The sequence below is a fragment of the Nerophis ophidion genome, linkage group LG19 (assembly GCF_033978795.1).
Source record: "Nerophis ophidion isolate RoL-2023_Sa linkage group LG19, RoL_Noph_v1.0, whole genome shotgun sequence".
NCBI lineage: Eukaryota > Metazoa > Chordata > Actinopteri > Syngnathiformes > Syngnathidae > Nerophis > Nerophis ophidion.
This window is the reverse complement of record NC_084629.1, coordinates 15,514,536-15,526,736: the sequence shown is the minus strand read 5'-3', so window position 1 is coordinate 15,526,736 and position 12,201 is coordinate 15,514,536. Positions and strand designations below refer to the sequence as shown.

Sequence of the window (12,201 nt, the reverse complement as noted above, 5' to 3'; positions counted from 1 at the left end):
TGTGGAATGCACTCCCAACAGGTGTAAAAGTAAGTGTATCTCTATCCTCCTTCAAAACCGCTCTAAAACAACACCTCCAGGCAACTTCAACCCTTTACTAATACCCTCGTCCATTCACATCCCATCTCCCCGGATTATAAATAACCTAATGTGAATAATCAAATGTATTTCTAATGTATATACTTGTTCTTATGCTATCTGAACTCACTGTGTTCTCTGCTGGCTGTACATATCCTACTAAGTAAGACCTACACTGTTTCAATGTCCAATTCTATTTTGATGCAATTGTTGATGACTGAAGTACTGATATCAACCAAAGCTCCTCATCCCACCCCCCGGATTGTAAATAATTCAATGTATATACTATGATGATTAACATGTGTGATGACAGTATTATGCTGATAGTATGTTTGTACCATGAATTGATTAACGTGGACCCCGACTTAAACAAGTTAAAAAACGTATTCAGGTGTTACCATTTAGTGGTCAATTGTACGGAATATGTACTGAACTGTGCAATCTACTAATACAAGTTTCAATCAATCAATCAAACTCTTTCCTCCTCGTACTTCTTCAGTACTTCTTTTTTAAACAGTGTTTTAAATTTAATCATGTTGGAACACATTCAACTCATGTTTAAGGCACATTAAAATTTTTCCTTGATAAAATAATGTTGAATCAATGTTCAATCGTCGTGGTGAAGAAGTAGCTGAGCCGGAAGGCAAAGCTCTCAATTTACCGGTCGATATACGTTCCCATCCTCACCTATGGTCATGAGCTTTGAGTTATGACCGAAAGGACAGGATCACGGGTACAAGCGACCGAAATGAGTTTCCTCCGCCAGGTGGAGGGGCTCTCTCTTAGAGATAGGGTGAGCAGCTCTGTCATCCGGAAGGAACTCAAAGTAAAGCCGCTGCTCCTCCACATCGAGAGGGGCCAGATGACGTGGTTCGGGCATCTGGTCAGGATGCCACCCGAGCGCCTCCCTCGGGAGGTTTTTCGGGCACTTCCAACCGGTAGGAGGCCACGGGGAAGACCCAGGACATGTTGGGAAGACTATGTCTCCCGGCTGGCCTGGGAACACCTCGGGAACCCCCGGCAGGAGCTGGACTAATGGCTGGGGAGAGGGAAGTCTGGGCTTCCCTGCTTAGGCTGCTGCCCCCGCGACCTGACCTCAAATAAGAGGAAGAAGATGGAAGGATGGATGAATCAATGCCACATCTCTTACTTAACAGTTGATCATCTTTTATTTTAGGTCCCACTCATCTCATGAACTTCACCACATTTCCACCCGTGTGCATGTCAATTGTGCAACAACAATAGCTTTAGTAAGTAATAAGATACATATAGACATAAAGAGTTGTACGCAAAATAACATTAGTAAAATAAAATTGGCAATGTCTCTGAATATTGTACAGTAAGATACTTTATTTTTCATGGAGTCTGTTGTTAGCGCTCATTTTTTGTATTTGTTATACGTCCACATTTTTAAAATTCCCCATGCAGTTCCGAACATTTTTCCTCCATTTTCTTGAGCAAATTCATACATGCTGCATGATTCCCATCCCGCAGAAATGTTTTTTATGTTGCAATTTATAAGAAATGCACAATTGTATGCAGCTTCCAGGGTACAATAACAAAATCCCCTTCAAAGTAAGCATAGAAATGTATAATGACAACACATTTTCTTTCTTTTTATGTTTTTTGCAGACATGGCCAACGAGCAAAGAAGGTGCAAGTAAAACAGGTACAGTATTTTTAAGCATGGTCATCAATAATTGTGTTGAATTTTTGCCAATTAGAGGTATGATTGAGATTTTCCTGCCATATTTTAGAACTGTATGACTGATTAACATTCCTTCAATCACCGGTCAACGCTTGATAATTTGTCCCAAATAGATTCTTTTTTTTGTCATGAAAAAGGGAGGTTTTTGGGGTTTGTGCACTAATTGTAAGTGTATCTTGTGTTTTTTATGTTGATTTGATAAAATACAAAAAAAATATATATATAAAAAAAAAATAATAAAAAATTATTCTGCGGCCCGGTGGTTGGAGACCACTGTCCTAACCTATCCCCTGGACCTTCATATGTAAATACTCTGCAGGATATACATGCTGGCAAGAAAATGTAGTTATTTTATGGAATAAATATGATAGAAATAAATATAAGAATACCAGAAAAATAATAACAATGTCCCTTTGTCAGCTAAGAGGTAGGCAGTTTTCTTTAAATGTATTTAATAACTTAGATTATCTTGACCGACACTGGATGGATTTTAACAGATTTAATAAATTCAAAATGTGAGTAATATTAATTCACTGTGGAAAACATTTAGACATCAATAATTTTCATTAAAAAGGCGAGAGAAAAAAAAAGATTGCAAGAATGAGTAAACAATATTTGTACTTGTAGTTGCACGTCAACACACACCTGGTGCACCTGTGACATTTCGTGTAGCTTTAGGCTAATTTATTTATCATTTCCTTCCCTTTTCTTTTTTAAGATCCATAAATGATAGATGCAATGCTATTAAACCGAGAGGCGTCAAGACCAATATACATCAACCTATACCAGGCTGTGACTAAACACAACAAATGCTGCACGTTGTGTGTTGTAAGTGTTTTGTTTTTGTGTTGTTGTGTGGGTGCTCTCATCAGTCATTTTCTCTGAAGTTAGGATTCCACTTTCCCGTATGTGCCCTCCGGAGGGCGATACTGTTTAGGAAAGGCCTTAAGCTGGAGAGCGTTAAAGGCGTATTTGCGACATCCCACGTTTTTCATGGTGTTCTCTCGTCTGCAGCCCTCACTGCAGAGAACAGAAGGTGACAGGCTTTAGGGAGTAATGATATTTCACTAATGTACTTTTGGTGATTAACCCACCTGCGCATGCAGTCCAGGGCCTGGTAGAAGACCTGCGGGGCCAGGGCGTGCTCCTGCTGCAGGATTTGACACTGCTCCAGGGTCAGGGACATGGCCGTGCGGTCTTTGGCGCTCTTGCAGCTGGTAAAACGCACTCCGTTCAAGCGCCGGCATGCCTTTAGACACAGCATAACAAATACCAAGTAAGGTTAATATAATAGTTTAGGGGTGTCCAAAGTTTGTCCAGCAAGGGCCGCACACTGAAAGTCAAAGCAAAGGGTGGGGTTATTGTTTTTATTTTGTAAAATACAAAAAGCTAAAAACACATTGTATATATTTTTAAAGACAGAACTTTCTGTCAGCTTTGGTGTCATTTTTGTTTTATTTTATTATTTGATTTCAAACACAAAAAAAGTAGCTCCAATACAATAGCGTTTTCTCAAAAAACATCACTAGAAAAAGAAAAAAGAAACATGGTGTGTGCACGAAAAGGAGCGGGAAGAAGCGAAAACTTATAAAGTCCTGCCTATCACTCTGATGTAGTAATAATAATATTCTCATTATTTGTCATAAATACAATAAATAATGATACTTCATACACCCTGATATTGATCGACTGATTAGCATAATTCCATCCGTCCCTCCATCAATCCATCTTTTTCCGCTTATCCGGGGTCGGGTCTGGGGGGCAGCAGCCTAAGCAGGGAAGCCCAGACTTCCCTTTCCCCAGCCACTTAGTCCAGTTCTTCCCAAGGGATCCCGAGGTGTTCCCAGGCCAGCCGGGAGACATAGTCTTCCCAACGTGTCCTGGGTCTTCTCCGTGGCCTCCTCCCGGTTGGATGTGCCCAAAAAACCTCCCTCGGGAGGCGTTTGGGTGGCATACAGACCAGATGCCTGAACCACCTTATCTGGCTCCTCTCGATGTCGAGGAGCAGCTGATTTACTTTGAGTTCCTCTCGGATGGCAGAGCTTCTCACCCTATCTCTAAGGGAGAGTCCCGCCAACCGGCGAAGGAAACTCATTTCGGCCGCTTGTACCCGTGATCTTGTCCTTTCGGTCATAACCCAAAGCTCATGACCATTGGTTATAGATTAGCATAGTTTCAGAGGATTATTTTTATACATTTACTTACTAATTTTGGACTCTTTAGGGCAGCGGGGGGGCTAAATCCATGCCGGGAATTACACCATACCAACCCCGAGTTCAGTTAAAAACTTGGGAGAAAAACATTTTTGCAGCAAATTGTAAAACAGTATAATAGACTTGGGCAAACTTAGACAAAACAGATGAAGTCAGTCATTTGTTTAACTTTCATCTTAGGTCTTCCTGTTTTTTATCATTTGTGCTGTTCAACCGGTGGCCCATGAGTTCAGTTAAAAAAATAACTTTTAAGAGAGTCTGCAAAAAATTCCCTAAAAACAGCAGACAGTCCTGTAACTCTGACAAAATAAGTAGAACAAAATCAAATGTCTACTGTAAAGGATGCTGGTTCTCATCGATATACAAACTAACATTTAAAGGGAGAAGTCCAGCCCCTCAGTCCTTAGCTTTTTGGAAATGTGGCCCCCAAAACAATTTAGTTGAATATCTGAGCCTTAGGGCCACTGTAGTACTTTCTCACCCCAGAATTTTACTAGAGCCCCCAACCTTTTTTCCAACTTTATTCGTGTTTAATTTTATACTATTTGAATTTTTAATTAGATGTATGTTTTGGACTTAAACAGTTATTTTTTATGCAAAACAAAAACATTTACATACCGTATTTTTTGGATTATAAACCGCATTTTTTTTCATAGTGTGACTTATACTCTGAGCGACTTACATGTGAAAGTACGCCCAGGTAGTTGCCAAGGATATGAATATAAATACTGTGTGTCATATAACGTACACTTATTCAGCCTGTTGTTCACTATTCTTTATTTATTTTAAATTGCCTTTCAAATGTTTATTCTTGGTGTTAGATTTTATCAAATAAATTTCCCCTAAAAATGTGACTTATGTATATTTTTTTCCTTCTTTATTATGCATTTTCGGCCAGTGTGATTTATACTCCGGAGCAATTTACAATCCGAAAAATACGATAATCATTTCTGCCCAAACGCCTTCTTGTGGATCAAACCCAATACGAGACCAATGCATTAACGCTGAGCGCCACACGGGACAGTGACTATGATGAGGACAGTTTGCTATCATTTTCTTATCAGTGATTGGGCAGGAAGGGGCTAGGAATAAGTTTGCGATTAAGTTTAATTTCTTCCGCCCGATTGTAGCTGAGATAGGCGCCAGCGCCCCCCGCAACCTCGAAAGGGAATAAGCGGTAAAAAATGGATGGATGGATGGATGGAAGCCCCTGTCACGCCAAATTTCTTCCCCCCTATAAAAACCTTCCCCCACCCATTTAATTCCGGGGTCATGATTAATACAGACGTTTTGTTAACGCTATATCATAAAAATATAACGCTATATTATAAAAATATAACGCTATATTATAAAAATATAACGCTATATTATAAAAATACAGATTTTTTTTTAACGCTATATTATAAAAAAAATTAAAAAACAATTTACAAACACAAGCTATGGGATGACGCATTTACTTCCGGGGTCACGTTTCCTCTTATGTCATCCCATAGCTTGTGTTTGTAAATTGTTTTTTAAATTTTTTTATAATATAGCGTTAACAAAACGTCTGTATTTTTATAATATAGCGTTAACAAAACGTCTGTATTAATCATGACCCCGGAAATAAATGGGGGGGAGGTTTTTGTAGGGAGAAGAAATTTGGCGTGACACCCCCTTGTCCAGGGTGCACCCCTGCGACACTGAGAGGGACAAGCGGTAGAAAAGGAATGGATGGATGGATGGTGGCCCCCTATGGATTGTGTGTAGGGCCAACTTACAGGGCTGTCTTGACTACACTATTACATATTTGGGTTTCCCTTGTCACGCCAAATTTCTTCCCCCTACAAAAACCTTCCCCCCCTATTTACTTCCGGGATCATGATTAATACAGACGTTTTTTTAACGCTATATTATAAAAATATAACACTATTTTATAAAAATACAGACGTTTTGTTAACGTTATATTATGAGAAAATTAAAAAAATTTTTAAAAACTATTTACAAACACAAGCTATGGGATGACTTAAGAGGAAACGTGAGGAAACGTCATCCCATTGCTTGTGTTTGTAAATTGTTTTTTTAATTTTATTTTTATAATATAGCGTTAATAAAACGTCTGTATTAATCATGACCCCGGAAGTAAATGGGGGGGAAGGTTTTTGTCGGGGGGAAGAAATTTGGCGTGATACCCTCCCAAAAAACAAGTAGAAAAAACACATTAAACAATCCACACCATGCTTAAAAAATATAATTATGTTCCTGGAATTTGTGCTTCTGTATTGATTGACATGTGGACTGGCCAATGACACTGAAGTCTTTTCAAATCACCAATGTCTGTAATAAAAAATAAACCCAAGCCACAACACAGTGAAAGAACACGAGCAAACCCATGTAATGAATTCTTATTTTTTTAGGTGCTAAATGGCGGACATATTGCCTGCAGAGACCAAACCAAGCAACCCCAAAACGCACCTCGGCCGCCTGCCACAGAATCTCCACGTTCTTGCTCTTCTTGGCGTTGATGTTCTGGTTGAGCAGTCTGAGCAGGTCGGGCATACCGGTGTTGCTGCGAGAGCGAGGCAGGCCTGAGAAGACCACGAGAGGGGAGGTGAGTGCAGTCAGAGAACATCAGGGGAAATTTGAAGACGTCTTTGTTGACTCACAGTCCTCGGGGAGGACCTCTTTAAAGTGGTCGTAGTACAAGCTGATACGCGCCAGGCTCTCTGTGTTGATCACTTCCTGTAAGGACGTGTCTCCAAACCTGCACAAACAAAGAAATAACACCAGTTCTTGGACCAGTACTTGGATACTCAGGTCTGGACCAAACGTGTTGGAGCACGCTGTGGTGCAGTTCGCTTTGCGTTTTGCATTGAGACCGAAGGCTATGGCCACATCGCGCTTCAAATATAGTGGTTTCACCACATAGCACACTTAAAAAATTTTTTTTACTGGATTTTCGGCCCAAAGTAAGTATTTATCAAGCATAAAAATGGCAGAATTAACCAAAAGTATGGATACTACTATTGACCACTAGATGAGACCAAACCAATCAGAGCGTGCTGTTCAGTATGGTGGCCACTGATTGGCTCAGTCTCAACCGCATATTGGATTAAAGAAGTGTAAAGGTGACTAAAGTCTGTCTAAAGGGCTCTTATATTGGTAAAACAATTATTTAGAAGGTCAAAAGCAGTTTTTTTATGCTCCAACTTACCAATTGTAATTAATGGTCATGTCCAGAACCAATTAACAGCCGATAAAAACGACTGTATACATCAGGAGTGCCCATACGTTTTGACCCGGGGGCCGCATTGGGTTAAAAGATTTGGCTGGGGGCCCCGGATGTGTGTACATACATACATACATACATACACACATATATATATTATATAAACAAACGCCATTGGTGGTTCTACACCTAACCTCCACTGTGATGATACCAAGTACAGGAGTGTATCTAGTCGATACTACTATGATTAATTACATCCATATTTTTTAGCATCACAAAATCGTATTTCGTTTTTTTAAAATTAATTTTATGTTTATAAACTCAGGAAATATGTCCCTGGACACATGAGGAGTTTGAATATGACTAAAATATGATCCTGTAACGACTTTGCATCGGATTGATAGCCAAGTTTGTGGTATCGTCCAAAACTAATGTAAAGTATCTAACAACAGAAGAATAAGTGATTATTACATTTTAACAGAAGTGTAGATAGAACATGTTGAAACAGAAAATAAGCCGATATTAAGAATAAATGAACAAGTGGATTAATAATTTATTTTCTACCACTTGTCCTTAATAATTTTGACAAAATAAAAGAATGATAAATGACAGAATATGTTACTGCATATGTCAGCAGCTAAATTAGGAGGCTTTGTTTGCTTACTTACTAATAAAAGACAAGTTGTCTAGTATGTTCACAATTTTATTTAAGGACAAACTTGCAATAAGAAACATATGTTTAATGTACCCTAAGATTTTTTTTTTAAATAAAGCCAATAATGACATTTTTTGTGGTCCCCTTTTTTTTTTAGAAAAGTACTGAAATACATTTTGGTACCGGTACCAAAATTTTAGTATCGGGACAACACTACATCAAATTCTTATTACAACATGTCTGAAAAGGAGTAGGAAGAAGCACAGCTTAAAGAGTTATTTACCTCCAATTTGTTCGGCTTTAGAATTTGAACTACCATAATGACCTCAATATAATTTTTGGGGGAAAAGACCCAAAAATACATAAAAACATTTTTGGTTAATAAATATCCAGACCCCGGATATAACACACATTTTTTTCAAGGCGTGATGTCATTCTTATGCTAAATGAATGTAGAACAAACGCTGCACTGTGGTGTGGTGTCCCGTCCTTCCATTCCCGCTACTTACTTCTCAGCCAGCGTTTGTTGCTCGTTGATGCCCACGTTGAAGAGCACCGGCTGCACGCGCAGCAACATACCGTTCTGGATCTCCCGCGGCAAAGTGTCGAATATGGCGCCCGGGATCGGAACCCTGACGTTAAAGCCGTTCCTGTTTCCCGTGATGACCGGCAGCATGTCGGGGCTGAAAGTTGTGCTTGCTTGCGTGATTTTAAAGGTGACGTTCATCAAGTCGTTCACCCCCACACTCATGTCCTCCAGCATGGCCAGCTCCTCACCTTTAGGCGGCAAAAAGGATCCTGCGTCAATAACTGTCAAGGAGTTATTGTGATACATCTAATAGACGACTATATGTTGTCTAGTTCAGGGGTTCCCAATGTTTTGCCTCCAAGAGCTAAAATGAAAATCTAATCAAATCGGGTCACACAGGGATTTTTAAGAATGAAACACAAATAGCCTGAATGTGAATAATAAAGTTGCTTCAATTGCAGCAAATAACATGTCACTTAAAAACATTAGAAGGCTACTTAGTAGGGGTGTGGGAAAAAATCAATTCGAATATGAATCGCGATTCTCACGTTGTGCGATTCAGAATCGATTCACATTTTTTTTTAAATCGATTTTTATTTTTAATCAATCCAACAAACCAATACACAGCAATACCATAACAATGCAATCCAATTCCAAAACCAAACCTGACCCAGCAACACTCAGAACTGCAATAAACAGAGCAATTGAGAGGAGACACAAACACGACACAGAACAAACCAAAAGTAGTGAAACAAAAATTAATATTATCAACAACAGTATCAATATTAGTTATAATTTCAGCATAGCAGTGATTAAGAATCCCTCATTGACATTATCATTAGACATTTATAAAAATTAGAAAAAAAGAACGATAGTGTCACAGTGGCTTACACTTGCATCGCATCTCATAAGCTGGACAACACACTGTCCAATGTTTTCACAAAGATAAAATAAGTCATATTTTTGTTTCAATTAATAGTTAAAACAAATTTACATTGTTGCAATCAGTTGATAAAACATTGTCCTTTACAATTATAAAAGCTTTAAAAAAATATCTACTACTCTGCTAGCATGTCAGCAGACTGGGGTAGATCCTGCTGAAATCCTAGTATTGAATGAATACAGAATCGTTTTGAATCAAAAAAATTTCGTTTTTGAATCGAGAATCGCGTTGAGTCGAAAAAAATCGATATATAATCGAATCGCGACCCCAAGAATCGATTTTGAATCGAATCGTGGGACACTCAAAGATTCGCAGCCCTACTAGTTAGCCTTGGGGACATAACATCGATAATTGTGTGAGCTTGAGAAAAGTCAGTGTGAAATTGTGGGAGGGCCAAATTCGTCCCCCCGGCCCCACTTTGGGCAACATTGATCTAGTCTTTTTTAAATTAATACTGCACCCCTATTAGACGCTTTAATTAACCGTATTTACTTAAAAAAATTGATATCACTGTTAGTTTGCAGTAGACCAGGGGTGTCAAACTCATTTTAGATGGGGGGCCACATGGAAAAAAATATACTCCCAAATGGGGCCGGACTGGTAAAATCCCAGCACGATAACATAACAATAAAGACAACATTAGATTGTTTTCTTTGTTTAAAAATAGAACAAGCACATGGTGAAAATGTCCAAATTATAATGTTATTTTTTTACACTTACATGTTGTGGTTAATAGTATTGTATGTTTATTTGTCGTTATTTAGACATTCTAAATAAAATTGTGATAATGTTCATCGGTCAACTCATTGGTGTTAATTTTCAATCTATCAAGATAAAAAATAATATCAAAATCAAATTACAGGATGTTCTTTATGTAGTTAGCTCATTTTCCCCTACTGATCCACTAACATCATGTGTGTTTTTTTTTTTTAACATATGTAGCATCATCTACAAAGATATAAAGAATTGCTATTGCGACATCTAGTGGACACATTGAGAACAGCAGTTTCTTTCATTCTAAAATTTCGGCTCATTTTTATACTTAGCAAACTCATCCCGCGGGCCGGATAAAACCTGCGTTTGACACCCCTGCGGGAGATGTATGTAATCCAACATCTGTAAATCTAACGTTTACTTGAAGTTTAAAAAGAGAGTTGTTATTCTATGTGGGATTAATGCAGTTCTTCTCAAATTGTGTGTCCGCGGAGACAATGCTTTATCAGTATCGTGCTTCAAACTCCACTTCCAAAAGCTGTGCACTACAAAACGTGCTCATTGTAGTCAATAATCATCAGTTTGATTTTTGTTGGAAAATAAAATCAGCACAATTATTTTATCCACAATTATTTTTGTAGGTTAAAGTTTTTTTATATATATTTGTGCTCCTGAGTTAATGTTGCTGAAAAATTTTAATAGTTAAAAAAAAAAATTTGAGTTAATGAAAAAAATTTTTTCCAAATTAAATAGATCAAGTCAGTCAAAAAAGGTTTATAGTTTAAAGAAGGACTACTTTTTTATTTTTTTTATTTCAGGCATATTGATGCACTTTAAATGTTTTCTATTACAGACTGAAAACAATGTTAATATAGTTATTCTTTGTTTTAAGTTGATCAATAATTATTTTGTCTTGTTTTTGTCTTATTGGATGTTAATAAGGACACAATGTGATGCAAAGGTGTACTTATTACAATTTTATCAACAAATTATACTATTTATAGTTGGGGGGGGAGGCGCGAAATGTTTTCTTCTTCCTAAGGGGGTGTAACAGAAAATATTTGAGAAGCACTAAGAAGAATAATGCAACAAAGTATAGCAGTGTCCAAAAAATTGATAGAGGAAGTAATACATAGGTTGTAAAAAAAAAAATCGAGAAAATTACATATGCGTGAAATTGATTTGGTAAAAAAAAATTATTTCATGTAATTGTAATTATTTATTTTTTTAATACTGACTGAAGAATATTTTAATTACATGTGTGGGTATTCAAAAACATGTCTGGTACTCTTTGGTGTTGAGTGAATAAACAAACCCGGCCACTATATGGTATAGTATGTAATAAAGGTAAATAATGAAAACAAGCAATTTAGTGGGAAATCATAAGAATGATTACTTACACATGCAGTAATTACATTTGGATTTTTTTGAGGTCTGTGCCAACCCTTGCAGTGTACACAAAATATGCTATTGCCATTGCCCCAATATGGTATTTTATTCATCACGTTCATTGATATAAAAATTCCGCTTTATTTCAAGTAAGTCCAGTACTCTAAAACAGCTGTCCCACAGCTCTTTTTTTTAAATGAGTTCGTAATGACACATTGTTTGATATTAAACTAATTTCAATGAGAACACAAAGCTGAAGTGTGGATGTTTTGTCCAGATAGCTTAGCTTACGCCACGTTACATTGGTTTCAGCAATCTTTGACACACACTATGTATCAAAGTGGTACTTCCTGCCCTGAAAAGTAAACATTCTAACTACATACCCCATTTCCATATGAGTTGGGAAATTGTGTTAGATGTAAATATAAACGGAATACAATGATTTGCAAGTCCTTTTCAACACATATTCAATTGAATGCACTACAAAGACAAGATATTTGATGTTCAAACTCATAAACTTGATTTTTTTTTTTTTGCAAATAATAATAACTTAGAATTTCATGGCTGCAGCACGTGCCAAAGTAGTTGGGAAAGGGCATGTTCACCACTGTGTTACATCACTTTTTCTTTTAACAAAACTCAATAAACGTTTGGGAACTGAGGAAACTAATTGTTGAAGCTTTGAAAGTGGAATTCTTTCCCATTCTTGTTTTATGTAGAGCTTCAGTCGTTCAACAGGCCGGGGTCTCCGCTTTCGTAATTTA

At 37.5% G+C, this 12,201-nt stretch overlaps 1 protein-coding gene and 1 long non-coding RNA gene across 2 annotated transcripts in view; one reads left to right on the top strand and one right to left on the bottom strand.

Annotated features, from left to right (window-relative positions):
- Positions 1-1,228: 1,228 nt before the first annotated feature.
- inpp4aa (inositol polyphosphate-4-phosphatase type I Aa) overlaps positions 1,229-12,201 on the bottom strand; it is a 40,590-nt gene continuing 29,617 nt past the window's right edge. Inside the window, exons 20-24 of the mRNA XM_061879297.1 lie at positions 8,372-8,639; positions 6,645-6,742; positions 6,454-6,566; positions 2,881-3,035; positions 1,229-2,806 (exon numbers count right to left, since the gene is read on the bottom strand). Of these exons, the coding sequence (XP_061735281.1) occupies positions 2,674-2,806; positions 2,881-3,035; positions 6,454-6,566; positions 6,645-6,742; positions 8,372-8,639 (767 nt within the window). The 3' untranslated portion in view covers positions 1,229-2,673. The remainder of the gene's footprint in view (positions 2,807-2,880; positions 3,036-6,453; positions 6,567-6,644; positions 6,743-8,371; positions 8,640-12,201) is intronic.
- LOC133538045 (uncharacterized) overlaps positions 6,348-12,201 on the top strand; it is a 28,808-nt gene continuing 22,954 nt past the window's right edge. The window contains exon 1 of the long non-coding RNA XR_009802921.1: positions 6,348-6,589. This is a non-coding gene — a long non-coding RNA (uncharacterized LOC133538045). The remainder of the gene's footprint in view (positions 6,590-12,201) is intronic.